The sequence below is a fragment of the Saccopteryx bilineata genome, chromosome 2, assembly GCF_036850765.1.
Source record: "Saccopteryx bilineata isolate mSacBil1 chromosome 2, mSacBil1_pri_phased_curated, whole genome shotgun sequence".
Taxonomy (NCBI): domain Eukaryota; kingdom Metazoa; phylum Chordata; class Mammalia; order Chiroptera; family Emballonuridae; genus Saccopteryx; species Saccopteryx bilineata.
The window spans coordinates 238,631,252-238,655,046 of NC_089491.1; the positions used below are offsets into that span (position 1 = coordinate 238,631,252).

Consider the following 23,795-nt stretch of genomic DNA (forward strand, 5'->3'; position numbering starts at 1 on the left):
GTGACCTTGAAATCTTGTGTTTCTGGGAATCAGGATAGTCCATTTCACTGATGATGTTTTCTTAAACTCAGGTATCCCGGCTATGGCTGGCGATTCTAGGAATGCTATGAACCAGAATATGGAGATTGCAGTCACTCCCAGGGACCCTAGGAAGATGCCCAAACAGGCTCGTGATTACCTCCCCATCGCCACAGACCGCACCCGCCTGCTGGCGGAAGGCAAGAAGCCCCGCCAGCGCTACATGGAAAAGAGCGGCAAGTGCAACGTGCACCATGGCAACGTCCAAGAGACCTACCGGTACCTGAGTGACCTCTTCACCACCCTGGTGGACCTCAAGTGGCGCTTCAACCTGCTGGTCTTCACGATGGTCTACACCATTACTTGGCTCTTCTTTGGTTTCCTCTGGTGGCTCATCGCTTATATCCGAGGTGATCTGGACCACGTTGGTGACAAAGAGTGGATTCCATGTGTTGAAAACCTCAGTGGCTTCGTGTCTGCCTTCCTATTCTCCATTGAGACCGAAACCACCATTGGGTACGGCTTTCGGGTGATCACGGAGAGGTGTCCAGAGGGGATCATCCTCCTCATGGTCCAGGCCATCCTCGGCTCCATCGTCAATGCCTTCATGGTGGGGTGCATGTTTGTCAAGATCAGCCAGCCAAAGAAGAGAGCAGAAACCCTCATGTTTTCCAACAGTGCAGTCATCTCTATGCGGGACGAGAAGCTGTGCCTCATGTTCCGCGTGGGTGACCTCAGAAACTCCCACATTGTGGAGGCCTCCATCCGCGCCAAGCTCATCAAGTCCCGACAGACCAAAGAAGGGGAGTTCATCCCCCTGAACCAGATTGACATTAACGTGGGCTTTGACACTGGGGACGACCGTCTTTTCCTGGTGTCACCGCTCATCATCTCCCATGAGATCAATGAGAAGAGCCCCTTCTGGGAGATGTCTCGGGCCCAGCTGGGTCAAGAGGAGTTTGAGATCGTGGTCATTCTAGAAGGGATGGTGGAGGCGACAGGTAAGACACTTTATCTTTCTTGACCCTTACCACGCCCAGGAACTTAGGCCACTGGGATTCCAGAAGATCAAAGTTCATGCCTGAGAATCCTGAGATGGCACAGTTAACCAGCGCGCTCCTTCAATTGTGACCTGAGGAGTATTGTTGCTCAGGACAGAGTAATGACAACAGCTAATGTTCATTGAACCTTCCCAATTTCCAGGCAGAGTTTTAAACTTTAAGCATACCCGATCTCATTTAATGCCCTTCCACACCTCCACACCCCTATAAGGATAGTGTCCCTTACATCCCGGATTAAGAAACAGAGGCACAGACCAGCAAGTTATTTGTCCAAGAGAGGCACTACTAAGCTGTAGAGCCAACACCCACAGTGAGGCAGGACCCCAAAGCGGTTACTAGTTTCTAACAGGCTGCCCCGTCTGCTCCTCCCATCCTGGAGCGGGTACCCACCCAAAAAGAGTGGTGTGATCAGATAACTTCTGAAAACCTGGGGTTAAACCAGGGTGACCAGGTTCTTACAGTAGGACTTTACGGTATCTTTACACGTTGTGAATTGTTTGATGAGAAGGGAGTGAGCAGCATTTCCAGACTCAAGGATTTTCAGTCTCAGAGCCACTTTTTGAAGAGACACTTATGCCCTAGACCTGTGGGAGGGGTTCTTCTGACTCACTCTCCTCCCCCCCCCTCAGCAGACTGCCCCCCAGCTTCTGGCTCAGTGAACACTAGGTGTGCAGAAAACTGTGTGCACATCCGTATGTCCCTAACTCGTGTCCTTCTCATAGTCAGTCTGCCACCTCCCTTTCAGCTGTGACTCCGACAGACAGCTGGCAGCCGAGAGTGTCCACCCCCCCCCCCAGTCAGGGCAGAGCTCTGTGTGGGGCTCCAGGGAGGCCCAGGCCCGGAGAGCCCCAGTCCCCCCCCCCACACACACACTGGCTGGCCTCTGGAGGGATGATGCCTCCAGCACTTTTCCATCCTTTCTCTTTTTCTCACAAGTACACCAAGCACTTGTAATAAACTCAGTTGTGGAAATTTTTTTCTAATTTTTGCAACAACACAGGATTGGCTTCAACCCATTTTACAGATGTGGAGTCTGCAGGCAGCAGCTTTGTGCAAACAGGAAGTGGCCACATCCAGGTCTTTCACTCACAAACCTAAAGCTTTGTCTACCACACCCACTGGCCCCTAAAGATCAGGGGCCTGTCACGAAGGTGGCTGAATAAGCCTTCCTCACTTCTCAGAAAGGTGGCTCCTGGTCAGACAGCGGCAGCCCCAGACCTTCCCAGGTGCAGCTAATAGGACTGGCCAGGGAGGCAGCGGGCTCCAGGGGCCGGAGCAGCCAGGCTGCTTGGCCATCTGCTGGGCCGGAGCCTGCCAGGCAGCATATGGTGGCAGCTGCAGGAACCCTGGGGCTGAGCACAGTCGGGATGCGGGGAGCCTCCTTCAGCAGGGCTGGGGGGTCACGGGTCATGCTGCCCTTGGTGCTGGGCTCAGGGTCAGAACACAGGCTGAGTTGCTGGAGGGGGAGCTCAACTCCAAGGCCACAAATGAGGAGTCAGGTCAGGCGTGTGGGAGAAATAGGAAGGCATTGTCTGACCACGCCCCTGGCCACCCCACCTGCCACCTGAAGCGAAGGCAGTGGGGTTCGAGCTCACCCAGCTGGTGTCTTCCATCTGGACTCCTTCAAAGTCAGTGGCCTGCAGTTGGCTTGCCCAATCTGGGTGACCTTATCCCCTCCCGTGACCTTCATGACCCTTGCAGCTGCCCTTGGGTCTGCAGGATTACCAAGGAGATAAAGGGAGGTGACACCCCCACATCTGTCCTGCTCTCAACTTTGATGGCTCAGTTGCCACACTTATGGAGCCCAGCACGGGCTGTGAGTTCAGGCCCAGCTTTGACCAGCACAGCTCAGCCATAACGTGCCTCTGAGTTATCGGGAAAATGAGCATCATAGTCTCACAAGGTCACCGGGGGATTAAACGATTAAATGAAATAACTTCTAAAGCACAGCACCTGGCATCTAGAGGGGCTCTACCTTCTCCAAGTGCATGGTAGATGACGGCCCGGGGCACAGTGGGATCTCTAGACACAGGGTCACCCCCTGTCCACTCAGCAGGGACAGAAGAAAGCAGAAAGAGCCCCAGAGACTCGGCCCGTAGGCTCCCATGGACGTCCTGTCCTGCTGTCCTCTTGAGGCCCAGACCTGTGGACATCCGACCTGACTGCATCTAGGCCAGGGGTCCCCAAACTACGGCCTGCGGGCCGCATGTGGCCCCCTGAGGCCATTTATCTGGCCCCCGCCGCACTTCCAGAAGTGGCACCTCTTTCATTGGTGGTCAGTGAGAGGAGCATAGTTCCCATTGAAATACTGGTCAGTTTGTTGATTTAAATTTACTTGTTCTTTATTTTAAATATTATATTTGTTCCCGTTTTTTTTTTTTTTTTTTTTTTTTTTACTTTAAAATAAGATATGTGCAGTGTGCATAGGGATTTATTCATAGTTTTTTTTATAGTCTGGCCCTCCAATGGTCTGAGGGACAGTGAACTGGCCCCCTGTGTAAAAAGTTTGGGGACCCCTGATCTAGGCTGATCAGCGCCCAGCTTGGGTCCCCACAACTCTGCTGACACCGGGGGCTGGGCAATGAGGGGGGAGGACTTCATGGGCAGGCCTGATGCAGGCAGCCCCCAGCCCCGGAGCAGAGAGCAGGCTAGAGCTGCAGTGTGTTCCATGCACTGGGGTTGCCCAGCGGGGAGCACAAACTGGTGGGAAGCAGCCTTTGACCTGGATAGGTTTGAATGAGACCCCCTCCAGAGAAAGGCCAAAGCTGGAGCGGCTCCTCTTTCAGTTCCCAAAGAGCACTTGCTCAGACCTTCCTTGGCCAGAAGACTAAATATCAGAAAGCTGCTTTCTTATTACCCTACGCACAGAGGCTTCCTCCTCCATAAACAAAGCTGCCCTCCCTCTCTGAAGAGAAAGCAACACCTAAAAATAACATATGCATGCCAGGGCTGAGTGGACAGGGAACAGAGGCATTGGAGCATGCTCAAAACAAGGAGCCACGCTGTGTGTGTGTGTGTGTGTGTGTGTGTGTGTGTGTGTGTGTAATGTGAGAGAGAGAGGGAGATGAGAGAAAGAGGGAAGAGGGAGGGGAGGGGAGGGGAAGGGAGGGGAGGGGAGGAAGGGGACACAAGTCTTCCACCCATATATGTCCACCCAGAACAATCTTCCTGTGCTGTCAGCTCCTCTGTGTCCACTTGCTCTGAATTTATCCCTGTTCAGACTCTTTTCCTGCCTCTTTTCTTATCTCAGTCTTCTAGACCAGGGGTCGGGAACCTTCTTGGCTGAGAGAGCCATGAACACCACATATTTTAAAATGTAATTCCGTGAGAGCCATACAACGACCCGTGTATGTTAGGCATTATCCAATAAAAATTCAGTGTTGTCCCGGAAGATAGCTGTGATTGGCCCCAGCCACCCACAACCATGAACATGAGTGGTAGGAAATGAATGGATTGTAATACATGAGAATGTTTCATATTTTTAACGTTATTAGTTTTTTTATTAAAGATTTATCTGCGAACCAGATGCAGCCATCAAAAGAGCCACATCTGGCTCGCGAGCCATAGGTTCCCGACCCCTGTTCTAGACCCTGATGTTTTCAAGAACTATGTCTCTGGCTCCAGTTATTACAGAATTATCTACTCTAGTCTCTAGGAACCAATGCCAGAATCTTGCATTTGATTTCTTATTTTCTGTCTCCATAACACCTTGAACTCCTTCAGGGCAAAGACGGTTCTCATTTAGCTTTATATCTCCATTGTGCTTAGCACAAAGTAGATGTTTAGCAAATGCTTGATGAATGATCAGGTGGGTAGATGGATGGATGGATGGATGGATTATGGATAGATGATGGATGGATGGATGGATGGATGGATGGATGGATGGATGGATGAATGACTGTGGCAAGTCCTAATACAGGGACCCTCTGTTCCCCTAGGCATGACTTGCCAAGCACGAAGCTCCTACATGGATACAGAGGTGCTCTGGGGCCACCGGTTCACGCCAGTGCTCACCTTGGAGAAAGGCTTCTATGAGGTGGACTACAACACCTTTCATGACACCTATGAGACCAACACGCCCAGCTGCTGTGCCAAGGAGCTGGCAGAAATGAAGCGGGAAGGCCGGCTTTCCCAGTACCTCCCCAGCACCCCGCTGCCGGGCATCTGTGCTAAGGCAGAGATGGATGCAGAGGCTGAGCAGGAGAGAGAGGACGAGCCCGAGGGGCTGAGTGGGTCACGGGAGACCATGGGCTTGGTGTAAGGGCTGCGCTCTCCCCACAACCGCCCCTCACTGGCTCCTGTGAGCTCAGATGCTGCAGAGCCGGGGGTGGGGTGGGGTGAACTAGCGATGTGGTGTTTAGGGGGCCCAGGGTCCATCAGGCTCTGTGGGGAGAAACAGTATCTCCAGTCCCGGAACCTCCCAGCTCGGGGCCTCTCGGAACAGGTGGCCTGCTGCGTGGGTCCCTGCGGCCACGCTGCCCTTCTGTCCCAGCCTCTGCCAGCACTGGCTAACGGCTAGGCCAGGATGGGATTCCCCACAATGTAAATTACAGGATGTTCTCCGTCTTCACACAACTCTATCAACTGGCCCAGAATCAGCCCCCTCCACAGGTCTCAAAGACCAATCGGCAGCCCCTCTAGGGGCGGACACCCAGAAACGGCAGTCAACCCCTTTTTTCCAGCCTAAGGCTCATCATGGATTCAGGAGGACAGATTCTGCCCTCCTGGAAGCTCAGACGCCCATCCTAGACTGAGGTCACAAGCTCACGGGGTAGGGTCGATCCAAAGCATGCAGGCACTTCCTCTCACATCTGAGACTTGCTGGGAGCTGCAGAGTACACGGGCCTAGATGATCTCTTTCATTATCTGGGAAGGGTGTTTTCCTCTGCTGTGTTCCACATGTCAGATGTAGCCTACTGGCCACTTAGAAGGTGGCCTGGACCACAAAGCACCTCTGAGCATGTGGATAGTGGTCTCAGCCACTTCCAGGCCACCCTTGACCCACTGTGCCCTGCACCCCTCACTAAAGAGAGAACCCCAGAAGCTAGTTCTTTTTGTATTTTCAGCCCAAGAATCTCAAAGTACTTCTAATTTTCACTGTGGTTTTCTTTCAAAATCTCAAAGAGCCTGTGGTGGATCTGAGAGAGAAAAAACTGAGTTTCAGAGGGTAGTGTCAGACAGGGAGGGCAGAGAGGGAAGAAAAAGAGAGAAAGGCAAGCAAGTCGAACTTTAAAATAAGCATCGGCACCAATCGTTGCTGAGGTATGCGGCTTCAGGATGAGCGCATCGTTGCTCACCAGTAAGTCATGGGACGTGATGCAGAAATGAGATGGAGCTGCAGGGCAGCATCAGCTTCTGGCCCAGGTTGGACCAGCTCTCAGCTGGTGCCAAGAGGCCCTGGGCCTCCTGTCCCGCAGGCAGGGGTCTTAGAAGGCAGCTGGACGGAGACTGCAGGGATGGTGCCCAGGGAGGGGGAGGGGAGGGCTCCCTCCTCTCATCTTGCAAACATGGAGTGAGGGGAATCATTGGAAATATAGGAGTGGGTGAATATCACAAGAGAAAAGAGCAGAGAAAAGCCTTAAAGCTGACAGCTTCAAAGGGCTTTTCTAGTATAGAGGGCACAGAAAGAGGATGGATGGATGGACAGACTGACAGTCCAGAATGTCATTTCGAAGGCGGAGCACGTCTGGTACCTGCTGATACAGACAAACTTCTGATTAGCTGACCTAGACCCGGAGGGAGTGTCAGCCACAGCATTATGGAGGACTCGCCCCCAGATCCCACAGCTCTCACTGGCCTTTGAAAACAGAAGTGTTCTCCTGCCCCCATGTGATCGCCTTCCCCAGGAGAAAAAGCAAAGCTTCAGCGAGGCAGGATGTTAGGCAGAGCAAAGAGAATAGCGTTTGGATCTCAGGGCCGGATCTCCTTGGACCAGGCTGGGTCGTCCAGGTCCCAGGGCCTGCCTCTCCTCTCCTGGAAGATCACCTCAGGGCAAGGGGATCCCTGTGCTTGGGCGCAGGGGCTGGATCTTGAGAGGTAGACACAAGGAAGCAGCAAGCAAGCCGTGGTCCTCCCCAGGGGCATGGCGCTGAGGCGGGGTTCCACCACCCTCCTGTGGTGAGGCAGGTCTGGGGGTGGGCTGGCACCCTGCCCTCAGGGGACAGGGAAACAGGCAGCCTACAGCACCCCAGTGGGCGTGGCATGCAATCGAGAGTCTGAGGCAAGGAGCCCATTACCAAGATTGGATGCCTTGAGGTGGGAGGAGCTGCATCTGGCCTCCCAGGCCTAACCTGAGCCCACCAGATCCAGGGCTCACCCCAGGCCCAGCAGGTCCGGGGCCCACACAACAGGACTGCTTCCTTGGTTTCCAGCCAGATCCAAAACCTGCCTTTGTCACACCTACCAGTGCCTGCAGGCTACAGTCCTCAGCAAGGCAGCTAAGCAGGGACAGGAACCACAGGTGAAGTAGCCTGGGGCCTGGGCCTGTCTCACACCTGCCTCCTCAGTTTATTATTCTGAACATCTGCGACTGGCCAGGTGGGGCTCTCCAGTTCTCTGTCTCTGCTGTAGCCTCTGAACCCAAATCCCATCTCTCCACCAAGTACAGAAGCCACCAGTTTTACAAAAGAGAAAGAGATCAGCGTGGACCTATTCTAATCTCCCTGGTAGGCCAGAGCCCTCGTGCACTGGGGTCAGTCACAGACTAATCCAGTGTGCGTATGAGCTGCTCCCTCTCACGGAAACACAAATGCCAGACCTCCATCCACACCCTAGGAAGAACTTCCTCGTGGACAGCTGATCTAACTTAAAGCTTGAGAGCTTCTTCAAATCATTGTATGGAAGTTCTTGCATAAATATGGACTTATTAAATGTAAAGTCTGATGACAATCAGCGCTTCAGGGAGTCACTTATAAAACTACTGTGCCTACACACCGGCCACTGTGGGTCATAGCCTGAGTGGCGTGGCTCAGCGTCGACCCATCACTTCTGATGGGCCACAGAGGTGAGCCAAGCTGTAAGGTAGGGCCACCGGTAATTCCCTCAGGCCTCATATGTTCTAAGTCCCAAGCGCCATCTTGCTGGTCAGACTCTGAAAACACTGTGAGCTAACTCGTGCCTGAGCGCCCATGTAAACAGGCATCCCTGTAAGGGAAAAGCCCGGGAATGCAGAAGGTCAGTTGCCCTTAGCTCCCCTCTCCCCATCAGTCTGACACTTGGCAGGTGTTGACACCATTACTCAAAGGACCCTGTTCCCAGGCCAAGTAGAATGGGCATTGCCCGTGATTCAGACGCGTCCTCGCTGCGCAGTCGGATCCCACTTCTTGTCATTTCCTCCTGCTGCTTTGAGATCATGGCTTCAGCAGCTGACCTTGATGGGGGACAAAGACCCCTTTTCTGTGTCCTCCTCATCTGTAACAACTGGGCGCCTTCTTCCACATTATTTATCCTCTGCCCTGCCTTCTTACAGCTCTTGTATTTCTGGGGAGTCAGGAGCCATAGAAAATTGAACTTTTTCGTATTGACATTGCCCAAAACGAAAACAGTTGGCCTGCTGTCTTTTAAGACTATGCCCTGAATAAGTCTCTGCACACACACCATTTACTGAGCACTACTGTGCGCCCAGCAGTGGGTTTGGCACTTTCCCTAGGTGACTGCATTTAATTCTTAATACACTGCAGAGAAGCCCTTAGAAACCTCGTGTTACCAATGAGACAATTGAGGTTCAGAGAGGTTAATTAGTTTGCTTAAGGTCACACAGATGAGAGGCGTCAAGCGTCTCCCTGGGCCATCACCTCACCCACGTCTGGGGCATGTCACCTAGCGCAGGCAGCAGGGATAAGGACGCCCCCTCCCTCTTCAGATGGTCCGTTTGTGTGCTGTGTTGTGCTGGAGAGCCTCAGCCACCAGCAGGCGCTCCTGTGGCAGGATAACTGGGAAACACCGTTCTCTGATTCCCGGGGAATTAGTTAATGAGCTGTGAAGAGAGATTAGATGGGGACTTACTGTTTCAGCAAGAAGCCAAATTGCTTGTCTTGGTTTTTTGCTAATGACAGCTCCTTAAATGGCTATGTCCAATCATTCTCCCTGTGTAGGATTTGTCAATCTTATTAAAAAGAACACCACTGCACTGCTAAAAAATTCATCCAATAAAGTGGATTTGATGTAGCCAAACTGTGTCTTATCTAAACAGATGACCGTTGGCTTCCCATTGAAATTTATTGCCAGTTTAAGCAAACTCATCTTTCTTATTTTCATCCATCTAAACACTCAGTAGCAGCATCTGGACCAGTGTTGGGGTGAGAGTCCAGGTGAAGAAGGGGAGGGGCCTGAATGAGGAGAGGTGGGCCAGGGGGCAGGCTCAGTGGGCAAAGTGCGGCTGGGAACAAGCAAAGCAGAGAAAGGGAGCAGTGTGGGTTCTCATGTTAGCTCTTTCTTTCCCTCACCCATTATTTAATGTTAAATATTCATATCTACATTACATAAGTAATGAGTAATTAAAAATTCCCTCTTTAGGGAGCCCCAAGACTGGTTGGTAGTCTGCATTCATGGCGTTAGCTAGCAAAATGGTTGATATTATCGAACCAGAGAGGGCAGAAGAGGGTTTAGCACTGGCAAAGGACTTCAGGATTTCGCAAGTGAAAGCCAACAGTCTCCATTGAAAACGTTCCTCGTAGAAGAGGATTTCAGATTGGTTTCTCTTCTGCTCTAGTCGACCCAATGGGAACTGAACAGTTCAGATTTATGAAAGAGGTTAACTGAGGATCCCTCACTGAAACCATCCCAAAAGGATAGAACAGCTCGCCAGGCTTGGATTTAGAACAAGAAGCAATATTTTAAGCTGCGAAAGGCAGCGCAGCACTGACGTGTATGGGAGATTTCCCATGTCTGGTCCGTGGTCACCAGGCATGTCTCGGTCAGTTCGGGATGCTGTAGCAAACATATTGCAGACTGGGTGGCTTAAACAGAAAACATTTATCTCTTACAGTTCTGGAGGCTGGGTAGTCCAAGATCAAGCTTCCAAGATCAGACCCTGCTTAGCAGTCCAAGATCAAGGTACCAGCAGAACCGGTGCCTAGAGGAGCTGCTTCTTGGTTCACAGAGGCCATCCTCTCAGTGTGCTCACATGACAGGAGGGGACAGGGAGCACTCTAGGGACTCGTTCATAGGAGCACTAATCCCACTCACAGGGGCTTCACCCTCAGGACCTACTCACTTAGTAAAGGCCCCACCCCCTAATACCATCATGTTAAGGGATAGGATTTAAACTTGGGGGGGGGGACACACATTACATTCAGTCTATATAGCAAGGTCTATGTGTCTGTGACCCAAGCCAACGTAGGTCCAGCGCCTCTAAATCAGCACTGAGCAAAATACCGTGTTAACACTAAAGGTGAAGATGTCTTCATGGTGGTGACTTAAAATAAAAACACACACAAAGGCCAGGAGGCTCTGGGAACGGATGGCGGTTTGCGGGATGGGGCATGTCTTGCCTGTGAATTGCAGAACGAAGACTGTTCCGCATGGGGGAGCACACCAGGTCAGAGGGCAAGAAGTGGGCCCCTCAATGGACTCACTTGCTGGTTAAGACTGGGTTGAAATTTGGGGAAGGAGAACTATACACACATTTCTAATAAAAAGCAAAAAATTTAACATTATCTTCAGCAAAACCCACCCTGTCCCAAACAGTGCAGATTAAGCATGTGCCAGTCAGAGGTCCAGATGAAACACTCCCCAGATATCCCCACAGACCCAGTAGGATGCCAGCCACAAAGTGTGCTGACTTCTTCATGGCAGATAAGTGTCAAGGAAAGAGTTTCAGAAACAGAAATATTGCTGACGTTTTCCTCTGAGGGACTGTTGACTTTTACTCAGAGCTGCTACTAAAATGACCTTGCCTCTTGTAGTTGAGGCAAAAATCCTAACTCACAGAGGAGGAATTCATGAGAATTGAAGCATATTCACATATGCATTGAGCTTCATTCTTTTACCAAGTGGCAAAACCCTCAGTGCAGAAATCGAAAGCTGAGTGGGGTGACATGGTTGGCAGTAAGAAAGTAGGGCCATGCATTTAGGATCCCCTTTTTTTTCCTTTTTATTGAATTTATTGGGGAGACACTGGTTTACAAAATTATACAGGTGTCAGGTGCCCAATGCTACAACACATCATCCGTACACTGTATGGTACATTCACCACCCCAAAGCTTATGTGCACACATTGAATGTCATTGTCACATTCCAGATTGTCCCTTAAGTAATTATGCTCACAGAGGAGGCTGCACTCAGCCCTGTGTGATTGGAACCTTCACGGTGGTAACCACTTTCTCTCTGAAGCTGAAGACGTGATCAGCCGTGGTCATTCAGGAATTCACCCACCATCTGTTCCTCTCAAAGAGGAAGATTCCAGCTGGGTCTGGTCCATGGAGCAGATGGGAAGGGGGGGGATTGCATGCTGAACCCAGGCGCACCCTGATGGATAGGAGCTCGCTGCTGACCTCCCTCTGACGCCTTAGGAACTGTGTGGGCGGGGCCCTCCTCTCCTTCTTCCTCCTCCTCCCTCACTTCCTTCCTCCTCCTTCTCCTCCCCACACTCAGCAGTGAACTGGACTCCTGCCCAGCCACAGGCCCCATCTGCAGGGATCCTCACAGCCTTCCCATGTGAAGGGAGAGAATCCTGTGGGGGGCGCTGCTCCTCTTCCCCTGTCTCCCAGAGTCCCAGAGGGGCCACAGGAGCAGGAGAGCCTGGCCATCACACCACCCAGGCCACCGGACCTGCGAGGCATCCTCGCAGCCAGCTCATGGTGGCAGAGACCAGGGGCAACTCTGCACAAGGTTCAAACCATCTCTGACTTTACACAGGTTTAATTTTTCTATATGTTCCTTCATTCAGCAAATAGTTACTGAGTACTTTCTATGCGCCAGAAGCAGGAACAGGCGCACGGACTCACCTGTTGTCTGGACAGATGTTGTGCCCCCTGTGGAATTCACTGTCTGGGGGAGGGAGCGGGCATAGCAGTGAAAAAGTACACAAGCAATTGAGAGGCTCAGAGTTTCCAACAGGGGCTGTGAAGGAAACAAACAGGGTTCTGAGGTCAAGAACAGGAGGGATGTGTCTCAGGAAGGACATGGCCTCTCTCCAAGGAGGTGTCTCCGACGGGAGCAGGAAATAGGAGGAGGGCCGAACTGATCAGGCAAAGCGGTGGGAGTGATTGAGTCTGGGCCGAGGGGACAGGTGTACATAAAATATAAATGTCATGAGGAGGGAGGGGGAGAAGAGGCCTGAGAGGCTGCAGCTGGGGGGGGGGGGGGGCTCAGGCCCTGCCTGACTGGGAGATAGGCTGTGAATGTGGACTTTGCTCCCAGCATGGGGGAAGCAGAGGGAAGCCTCTCATCAGAGGGTGACCCTGTGCAGTCTGTGCTGAGAGGACGTGGTCTCAGATGTGTGGCGCGTTCATTCCCCAGGGATCACAGCCACATCGCGACACTTTCTGAGCTGCTCAGCCTGGCTGTAAAGCCACAGCTAATTCTAAGTACTTCTTTATACTACCGTATTTTTCGCTCCATAAGACGCACTTTTTTTCCCTAAAAGTGGAGGGGAGAATGGCCATACGTCTTATGGAGCAAAAAATACGGTATTTTATTCAATATTTTAACACACCATTTGGTTCAGAATATTTTTTTTCTTATTTTCCTCCTTAAAAGCCTAGGTGTGTCTTGTGGTCAGGTGCGTCTTATGGAGCAAAAAATACTGTAAATATTTCCAAATGGCACACTCAGGAGTATTTCTGAGCCAGTCTGAACAAATATATTTTAAGTATTGTTGCCTACATGCCAGACATTCTTACGTGTCACATCTGATCAGATTGCAAGAAGACCCTTCTAACTGCCACAGACCACACCCCTGCACCTGCAGCGCTTCTCACCTGTGCCAGGAACAGCCTCTCTGAGCCCCGATACTGGCTGTTGTGCTGAGCTCGCTACGTAAGAATACCCAGAACGGCTTCTTGCTGTCGAGCACTGGCCTGGGCAGCACCCTCCACGTTAGCTTCTAATAGGCAGCAGGTTCTCTCCACTTCCAGGCAGTATCTGCAAGAGAAAACTAGTCTCTTTTCAACACCTTTAAGGTTTCCACTTTAAAAGGAAAATTTCAGGCTCTGGCCATAGATAACACATCATCCTGGTGCACCAAGGTCATGGGTTTGATCCCAGGAAGCAACCAATGAGTGCACAACTAAATGGAACAACTAAGTGGAACAACGAGTTGATGATCTTCTTCCCTCCCTTCCCTCACTCTCTCACTCTCCCTTCTTCTCTCAAATCAATGGGGGGGGGGGGATTTTATTCTGTGAGGAACTGTTCATGCGTATGACATGTACACATCTGGAAAACTGGGACTGGTTGTAGGAAGTCTAGCTCTCCCCGCGCTTCCCCACCCTTCCAGGATCTCTCTTCCCTGGCTCAGTCACGGACCCTGGATGGTCCGCACTCTGCCTCCTCCCCTGCCCACATCCCATTCCACAATGCCTCACACTTGCTGCCTTCCTTCTAAAGCACCCCAAGGATAGTAGCCCCCAACCAGGTTAAATTCACTATTTCTTCCTCTTCTGTATATGAAATAAAGTTTCATATATTTTATATTTTTTCCATATTTTAAAATGAAATAAAACCTTTTCAGGACGGAAGAGTTCAGGAGAGTGAGATTAGGTTATGTCCAGAAGTCCTTCCAGGCCACCCTTTCAGGCCGACTTAACTCACTTATTCAGCTAACACTGGATGAGCACATTCAGTGTTCCGAGCATCCTGCCTGGAGCCAGGGGAACAGAAGTGATGAGATATGGTCCCTGCCCTTCGGGAGCACAAAGCCAAGTTGGATGGAGGTTTCCAAACTGATTGCTCTGACTAGTATCTTAATGTTTTATAGACACAGACAAATGGCCTGTTGTTGGTTACTAGAGGAAAGAACCAAGTAAAAATACATGGATATATTCATGAAAAATTATTCAAAGGAAAGTCTCAAAATTCAGGTTTTGTCTACAAAATTAATGATTTATCATTAAATCAGTATTAATGGCTTATACATTTAAAATGTGCCATAAAAATACAGTAGCAATTCTGGGCTGAACCTTCCACCTTCCACACCTATCACTTTCCGATCTTGCTTATACTTGTCGCTCTATCTGTGGAGAACTGGCCGACCAGCAGCACTTAGCCCCTCAGCTATCAGCTATCTACCACCTGCGAGGAGTGCCCAGAGTTCACAGTGTGCTGAGAACAAGTCTGAGTACTGTGAGGATTTTTTCTGAGTTCCTTTTGGCTAAAACATAAGCATGGATTGGATCTATGCATGCCTTTTTCTGTGTTACAATTTTTTTTAAACACAGTTCCCCAGATTTTTATCATAGAACAACTTAAAAAAAAAAAGGATCACAGCCATTCACCCAAAGACCTGGACAAACTGGTGTCCGGCCCCCGCTGCCCGGCAGGCTCCCACAAAGTCCCCTCTTGCCCACACCATGGCAGGCAGCCAGCGGAGGAGCATTTTCTAACTGGAAGTTCTTGGCCCACGGGGATTTCCGCAGAACCTGCAGCCCAGGCCTCTCCCTCACATGCCCATCATTGAGCAGATCTCAGTGAGAGCCCATGCTTGGGGGCAAGGACACTTTCAACCTGGCACTGTGCTTGGGACTGGAGTTCTAACCGTAGGCAAAAGAGACACAGCCCTTGTCTACAAGGAACTTGTCTGAGTGGGGAGGCAAGCATTAATATAATAAAGTCACACAATATAAACTTTTTTTTTTTTTTTTTGGTGACAGAGACAGAGAGAGGGACAGACAGACAGAAAGGGAGAGAGATGAGAAGCATCAATTCTTCGTTGCAGCTCCTTAGTCTCCTTAGTTGTTCATTGATTGTGTACTCATATGTGCCTTGACCAGGGGGTGGGGGGTGCAAGGGTGGCTATAGCATAGTGAGTCACCCCTTGCTCAAGCCAGTAACCATGGGGTCATGTCTATGATCCTACACTCGAGCCAATGACCCCATGCTCAAGCCAAATGAGCCCGCACTCAAGACGGCAACCTCGAGGCTTCGAACCTGAGTCCTCCGCGTCCCAGTCCAACAGTCTACCCACTGTGCCACTGCCTGGTCAGGCCACACAATATAAACTTAGGCTTACACTTTTGGCCAGTCCTTTGAATAAGAGGTATACAGGGCAATAAAAGTATAAAAAGCATAAGACGGGTGATCTTACCTGGTCTGCAGAAGTGGCGTTTGTGATGAGATTTGAAGCATAAGAAGAGCTTGATCAAGAAGAGTCAGAGTGAGGAAGCCCCGCCTCCCCCAGGAGTGGGCATTACTTTGAGAAAGACTCCTGTTGGGTCAGAGGGGGAGTGATGCCCTGAAAGATCTAAAAGGAAGCCGGGATGGGGCTTGTCCCTGGGCAGAGAGGTGGGGCTGCACCAAGGCCGTCATGCTGATGCCGATTTTCATTGTTATTCTAAGTGCAATGGAATGCTGCTGAAAGATGGGTATTGTTTAGAACAGGGGTCTGGAACCTATGGCTCGTGAACCAGATGTGGCTCTTTTGATGGCTGCATCTGGCTTGCAGACAAATCTTTAATAAATAATATAATAATGTTAAAAATATAAAACATTCTCATGTATTACAATCCATTCATTTCCTACCACTCATGTTCATGGTTGTGGGTGGCTGGAGCCAATCACAGCTGTCCTCGGGGACAACACCAAATTTTTATTGAATAATGTGTAACGTACACAGGTCGTTGTATGGCTCTCATGGAATTACATTTTAAAATATGTGGTGTTCATGGCTTTCTCAGCCAAAAAGTTTCCCGACCCCTGGTTTAGAAGAATAATCTGGTTGAGAGTAGAGGACAAATGGAAAGGGGCAAGAGGATGCTTTGGGGGCCAGTGGATGAGAAGTGATGGTGACTTGGACATAGAGATGTTGATGGATTTGAAGAGGTACAACAGAATGATGAACAGAATGGTGGATCATGGGAAGAGGGGCGTGTGAAAGGAAGGATGCCAGGCCTCCAGTCTGCAGAACCAATAGAGGACGCTCATTCCCTGAGCCTAGCCACACTGGAATACAATCAAATTCGGGTGGCGGTGGTGGAGCAGAGGACTGCTATGAGTTTGGGTTTGGACCCAATGGAAAGTCACGGGGTGAGAACAGCAGGCTGAGCAACATGAGACAATACTCATTTATCTGCTGAGCAAGGCCATCAGAGTTCCCACTGCAGCCCTTCCGCCCAAGCATGCCCCGACCAGAGGGCCACACAAGAGAAGAGAACCCCTGCGTCTCATGCCGGCCCCTCTTCCATCCTCTCTGAATATGGTCAATTTTTTTTTCTTACACGTCACCAGATCTAGTTTGCTCTAAATTTCTCTCCCAGTTAATTTCTTTTACATTGTACCTCTGTAATTTCTTTGGATTTCCACTTCCCATTTAAATGCCTTATTTTCATTCTTGAAGCTTTCTTTTAAATGTGACAACTCCTTCTTGGTCTCTACTGTGATGTCTGACAGGAAGCGAGCTGAAAAGAGTCAATTTCAATACTGTCCTTACAGATCTTCATATCAACTGGCGAAAAGAAAGTGGAACCCTATGAAATTGCTGGTAGGCAGAAAGGTGTGTGGAAATCTTCACAAATTCACCCTGGGCAGAGAACTGTAATTATCAACAGTTATAAAATCTAATTTCTACATGATTGCTCCTCCCGTCACTCCATCCCCTTTCATTTATATTCACAGTGGCATATTCTGGAAGATAATCCAGAGCAGCCTGGGGTGCAGTTTCAATGAACTGTCCCAAACAGTTACACATTATTCCATTTACTTTATGCAGCTAAGGCTGGTCTTGGTGTGTCATGAGTTCATGCCTTTTACTTCCAGGGAATTCATTTATTGTTGCTCTTCTATTCTTAAGAGAGTTGTGCTTCAAGTTTCTACAGTAAAACCTTCAGCCGAGTTTCATGAAAGCGTCCAATAGATGTAACACTGCACTCACACATTTACAACCCAGGTACACAAGACACACAACCCCTCCGAGATCTGCAGACATCATTAATTCATAAATTATAGCTCCGTTTATTTCTTACTGAACTTTGAGTCGATTATACTAACCATTACCATACACACTAACTTACAGTTAGAGTTATAAAAGGAAACCATACACCACTATTACCGTCCGATGGTTGCACCAACATGTCGCTATTAGCTTCAAATACTGCACAGGTGAGAAGCAAGAAGTGCGAATGCACGAAGCGTTTCTGTCTGAACTTTGAGTGTCCGTACCATCCTGGAGAGAAAAAGGCTCTCAGTCAGACAGACCCAGATTCAATCTGAACCACTTCCCCTGCTGTAGAAGAGTGACAGCTGCCTCATGGACACTCATAGAATTAACTGAGATTTCGTGGGAAGGCCCACTCACATGGCATCTCTTCCTTTATCTTGGGGATCACATGTAAAGAAAGGAGCCGTCTTCTTTCTCCTCTCCCCTCAGGTTCACCCTGCCCTTTAGCCAGACACTAATGCAGATGTCCCAGCCTCTCCTTCCCTCTGTCCCTCCTCTCTTCCTTCACCACTCCACTGTTTTCCATCCAGTTAAAGCCTTCCAGTTCCTCTTGGGCCAAGCTAAACAGACTTCTTCTCTCGGGCCTGACAACCTTGCTCCTGCAGCTGCTCTTATGAGCAGGACACTTCCCAACTGAGAGGGCTTCTCTCCTAGCACACCCCCCCCCTCCGCCCCACAACTTACCTTGGCTTTTCATTCACTCCCTTATTCCACATTGATTTACCGGGAACCTTCTGCAAACTTGGTCTGCTCTGTGTCCGGCACTGCACACGGGGCTTTCTTGGGTTTTACAGTAGGTATTTGAGACCAACTCTAGCCATGCTTCACACATGCCATCGTGCAGGGCAGTGGGCAGTGCGCCCGTCTTGTCTGACAAGGTTCAGGCCCCCTATTCATCCCACACATAGGAGGACGGATCAACAGCGGGGGTTTCACGCATCAGAAATCACGAGAGGCCAGCCATGCTCAGAGCTTCACCAGATCCCTCCCATCTTGCTCACTCAGCTGCCGCCACCTGTTGACTATGAGGGTGAGGGTTCTCTCTGTACCACACAGGCTGCCCCACCCATAAGTGCGCAGGGTACAGCCATAGAGCTGGGTGCTCAGCTCTGGCTCAACAGGGATGGTCAGGAGCAACAGGGCAGCCTGTCCAGGAGCACGGTGCTGCCACAGGGGCAGGGAGATGGGGAGACGGTCCTGCAGCAGCACCAGGGCTGGACTCTGAGTGGACCTCGGCGTGAGCAATGGGAATGGGAAAGACTACCTTGGGCTCCCAGAGCTCTGAAATGCCCCCGATGCAGATGGCCTCAGGTTGCCCATTCCAAGTGCACTGTGGGACTGTTGTCCTGCTGTCCTCCTCACCAGTAAGAACCAAACTAGCCTCTCGGGCTTCTGGTGCTGTCCCAGGTGCAGCCAAGAATTCAAGTAACACCCTAACTTCTGCTATTCACAAGAGCCAGATTGTGCTGGTTTCTCATCCTGTTTGACAGCACAGCCACTTCTCCAAGGCCACATTGGTTAGCAATGAAGTCTATGGATCCCGGAACCAAGTAACCAGGAACCAAGCGCTGGGTCCAAAGTTTGCCCATGGCCTAGTGTCAGTTACTTAACCTTCTCTGCAGAAGGTTGCAATGATCTTCGTTCATGACAGAACCAGCCACAGGAACACAATTAGCTCAGAGTCTCCAGCCACAGGTACCTTTGAGCTCCACCTCAGCTTTCAAAACCGAGACCACGTGTTTGCCAAGCACTGCCAGCAGAGAAGAGCATCCTACTGGGCCTTCTTGTGCTGGGGCGCTCCCCTGGGTCCACTGGGTGCCTCCAGCTGTAGTCTGGGGACTTCCGCCCGAGCCTCCTCCTCCCCCTCTCCTTTCATAGATGTCAGACCTGCACTGTGACCTGAAGGCTGTCTCCACCCACTCTGCTTAGTCTCCCACTTACCTTTCATCCTCTGTAAATCTCTTGCACGTCTGTGTCTTGGCATGGTCTTCTGAAAGCCAACTGGCTCATAATTGGCCCAGCAAGGGAAGCTAGAGGATTTCTACACCAGCTCTTTTCCCTCACTAGTTGAAGCTTGCTGTGGCGTTATTAAACCCCCAGAATTTCAGAGTTGAGCTGCTCTGCCCTCAGGCAGCACTCAAAAAAAAAAAAAAAAAAAAAAGGCCCTCCCGTGCATGATATGGGAACTTGTCAGCAAGAATGAAGACTATCCACTGCATCTGTGAAAGACCCAGAGGTGGACCAAGGGGATGGGGCTGGGTCGCACGGTGTGTGATCCACTTTCCCTTCATTCAAGGGGTCTGGGTCTGTAAATTGGCCCAAGACTGGGAATTGATTGAGGGGCCAGGACTCTCTGTTTTAATGATTTGGGTTAGGAATCTGTTCACTTGACTTAGAACTTTCATCCTTATATAGATCAATTGAGAATTTAGTAGGTCCTGTTTATTTCACTGCAAGGAATACCACAATTTACTAGCCAGATTCTGTGGATGTCCGAGCAGGCAGTCCTGGTTACAAATGATATAAGTTCTGTAGGTTTGTCCTTAAGTTGAATAGTATGTAAATTGGAACAAGTACATTTAACTATTAAGTGCAACTTAGACAGATGTTTGTCTTAACATAGTATTTAACTTTTAGTGCCTATAAATACGTAAACATTTTCAAACCTGCAGCACCTCTCCTGTTTGTAACCCGGGGACCGCCTGTATTATGATTGCTGCTTGACACTGTTGTCCATCGTGGTAATAATGCCCGTTTTGCTTTTGGTGGTTGCCTCCACTTGGCCCTGCCGCCTTGAGACCCAGTTCTTCCTGCTGCGTTCTGGCTCCCAGGCCAGTGACTGCAGCCCCCGTGCAGCCTGCCCTGTAGAGCAGAGTGATCACAGAGCTCTTCAAGAAGGCCGGGGCTCCCCTCACAAATTTATTCCTCACAGTGATGCTGAGAGGAATGTCTCCTGGACCTTCTGGTGTGAGTGAGCGGGTCTTAAATGATAATCCACTCAAAAACTCCAGTCTCCCTACACTTTTGAATCCTCCCGCTACATTGAATCAAAGCGTGTCTGGCGTTTCCATTGTGCTCGCAGTGGGCCGGCCGCCCCTCAGTTCCTGTCTCAGCCAGCCCGCCCAGGGAACTCCTGGAGCCCTTTCTATCCTCTGATCTGCCGTAGTAAATGCATGGCCTCTGCTTAATGAGCCCATGTCAATAATTTGGGCCTCATCCAACTTTGTGTTCCTTCCACCATTATCCCACCACCTTCATATCCACTCCTCCATGTGTTCCCCAGATTTCTGTCTGTGTAAATTAGAAAGTTCAATGCTTTTTCTGGCCTCTAGTTCACCTCCCATGTGTCATATTCAGTATGAACCTCACCTTTAGGGGCCTGCTGGAACTTGAGTCTGATTGTAGGTCTAGAAGCAGAGAAGGGTGCTGGGGCGGGTCCCGAGGAGAATCAGTGGTGTCTTGCATCATGTAACTGTTTCACAGTGATGTGCAAGTTTCACAATGCAGAGTGAGTTGCCTCAGATGGGGGTATAGCGGCCACTCTCACTGGGGTGGGGAAGCTGCTACTGCCAGGAGTGGGGATGTCACTGCCCCTTGGGGATGAGTAGTCACCTTCCACTTCATCAAAGTCTTCCCACACGTCCCCATTCCCACAGACAAGGTCCCGTTCCTTCCTAGCCAACGCCCTCGCTTTAGCAGCAGATACCTGGAAGACTGGGACTTGAACAGGCGCTGCAGGCCAGCCGCTCACAGCAGCCGCGTCTGCACGTGACCTCCAGCCGCCTCGGCTGCAGCTCCAGGAGGGAAGGTCTCATCAGGGCACACACAGAAGCTCTCTGTTCACTTACACGCGGCTGGAGCTGAAAATTCAAATCCTTGAGCTCATCCTTCTCTTTCACCACTTTCTTCAGTGATGTTGGGAGCAACCAACCAATGTTATTATATTCATTTGGTTTCCAGAAATGTTCCCAAGTTTTATATACGGTCACACAGCATCTTGCTTCTTATAAGAAGTTGATGAGGAGTACCCAATGCAGATATTTTGCATATCTCTATGAACAGTTCATTTCATGGACAATCAGTGTTCTCTTTAATACTGGAAATAGAACCATTAGCATCTTCAAAGCTAATTAGATTAGAGAGCCATATCCAGAAACCCTAGAACCAATTCAGAAAACTCTTCCTTATGTTCTAGTCCTCCAGAACCTGAATCAGAACCAAAACCTGTAGTCATGGTTCTCCTCAGAAAAAGAACCAGTAGGAGGACTTATTTATTTCTTCATTCTGAGGAACTGGATCACATAATGATGAAGGCTGAGAAGTCTCACCACCTGCCATCTGCAAGCTGAGGACCCAGGAACAGCAAAGGAGTGATTCAGTCAAGTCCGAATGCTTGAGGACCAGGGAAGCCGACGGTATAAATCCCAGCCCCACAGCAGAAGTGGATGAGATGGGATGTCCCGGCTCAGCAGTGAGTCAGGAACAAAGAGGTCAATTCCTCCTGCTGCTTTTTGTTCTACCCCGGCCTGCAATGGATTGGGCAATGCCCACCCACACTGAGGACGGCACTCTACCTTATTAAGTCCACTTACTAAATCTTAATTTCACACCCAGAAATGATATTTAACCTGGGAACTCTGTGGCCAGTCATGTTGACACATGAAATTAACCATCATGACCTAAGAAGAGATGGACAGTTTCAGATGATTTTTCAAAGGTAAAGTTGAGAGGACCTGGTGAGGAAAGAAAGATGTGGACAGAGTCAGGGGAGAGAAGGAAAGGTGGACTCCCTTGTTTGGGGTTGAGCAACCGGATGACTGGTGACAACATTTACTCGAAGGAAACAATGGATAGTGATAGGCTTGAGAAAAAGTCAATCTCACTTTTTCCATGTTGGATGTGAAGTCCCCACAATACATCCACGTGAAAACGTTGAGTAGAGAAAGAAGCCTGAATAGGCCAGTCGGAAAGTAGGAGACAGACTGATAAGACCTGTCTAGGGTCACTCAGGACAAGGGAAGGGCACTCAGGGGCAGGGAGTGTGCACAGCAGTGTGGGCTGCTGAGCGGTGGGGTGAGGATGCTCCCGAGCAAGAGCTGCCTCGGGGGAGAGTGGCCTGACGCTGACACCGGCTCAGAGCGGGCTGAGGGTGTGTGAGCTTCTCCTGGCGGACTGGCTCTGAAGCAGAGGAGAGAACTAGGCGGGCGTCTGGAGAGAAAGGGAGTGGGGGAAGTGGTTTTAGAATTTGGGTCGTGTGCTGCTGTTTTAAGATGCTAGAGACTTAGCACGTTTAAGCGCTGATGGGAAATATTAATTACAGAGGGAGAAGCAGACGATGCCCAACGGCGAATGGATCATGCACAGATGGTCCCAGAGAAAACCTGGGGGGGGGGGCTGGGATGCAGAGCACATTGTCCAGACCACAACGGAGAACTCCTCTCTCTGAAACATTTCATTCTTCCCTGGTTTTCCTCCCTGGTGTCCTTCTTCTCTCTTTGTGCCCCTTTAAAGTCCCATCTTCCTTCATCGTGCAGATGAAGTCAGCACATCCTTTTACTTCTTGCCTAAGCCAACTCTCGGTGTTTCCTTGTCTCACCACATGTCCGTGATCTTGGCAGCCGCACTCAGTGTTCTCACCAAGAGTGACCACGTCCTCTAGGTGAGCCAAAGTCCTCATCTACCAACTGGCACGTCGGTCAAGCTAGCATCTTCCTGCTTTTATTGTGACTCCCTCAACACCAAGCCCTGGTTTGACAAGAAAAATAAATAAATGGGCTTTTACTGCGAAGATATGTCCATACAGGGGTCAGGGTAAGGAGAGAGCCCCGACAGCTCCCCTGTGTACGTCCCTGTGACGGACAGATGTCCTGCTAACCAGGTCCACACTGCTCATGGCGGTGGGGCTGAGCTACTGGCGGTTAAGAAAAGACGCAAAACAAAAGTTCAGGAAGTTGTATCTAGGAGAGCCTGGGGTGCTGACAGCCTTCCTCGTTCCGGTATATGTCCTCCTCTACTCCTCACATGTGCCAAACAAACACAGGAGCTAATCTCAGAAGCCATTAGACAGTGCTAAGAACAGATGAGGTGTGAACACCATGGAGGGGGCATGCACACCCTGACAGGCATTAATCAGTGCTCAGTAAAAATAGCAGGGCAGGAGATTGGCAGGTAGGTCAGAGATAACTAGCCCTGGGCAGCACAGAGCTCTCCTGGGCAATGTTGACTGCAGGCATTCCACATGACTTCAAATCACTTGTTTATCACATCTGCCTCCAGCATTCTAGGGGATGGTTAGGATATTGAGTTAATTAAGAAAGTTGATATTTGTAAAGTGCTTAGAACAGTGCCTGAAACATGGTAAGCATAAGCATAAAATATAATAACAAAACAATAGGTCCTCAACAAGCAGGACTTAAAGGCAGGTAAACATCTATTTGAAAAATGTTTCTTCTAGTTTTTCAGAGTTATCTACTAATAGGTCATTTAAACTGATTTCTGTTTCTTTCTTTGAAAAATGAAGGTGTTCCTGCTTATTGTCCAGGGTTGTTGTGGGGATAATATAAAACTCTATTGTCAAGTTTTGCTCAGCCCAGCAGCGCTTCACAGGGAAGAGAACAAGTCTC

The 23,795-nt window shown here is 50.0% G+C and overlaps 1 protein-coding gene across 2 annotated transcripts in view; it reads left to right on the forward strand.

The window, feature by feature from the left end:
• KCNJ5 (potassium inwardly rectifying channel subfamily J member 5) overlaps positions 1–9,245 on the forward strand; it is a 32,987-nt gene extending 23,742 nt beyond the window's left edge. For both annotated transcript variants that reach the window (XM_066259718.1, XM_066259719.1), the window contains exons 2-3: positions 72–1,019; positions 5,018–9,245. In XM_066259718.1, the coding sequence (XP_066115815.1) occupies positions 83–1,019; positions 5,018–5,340 (1,260 nt within the window). In that variant the 5' untranslated portion in view covers positions 72–82 and the 3' untranslated portion in view covers positions 5,341–9,245. The remainder of the gene's footprint in view (positions 1–71; positions 1,020–5,017) is intronic.
• Positions 9,246–23,795: the final 14,550 nt, after the last annotated feature.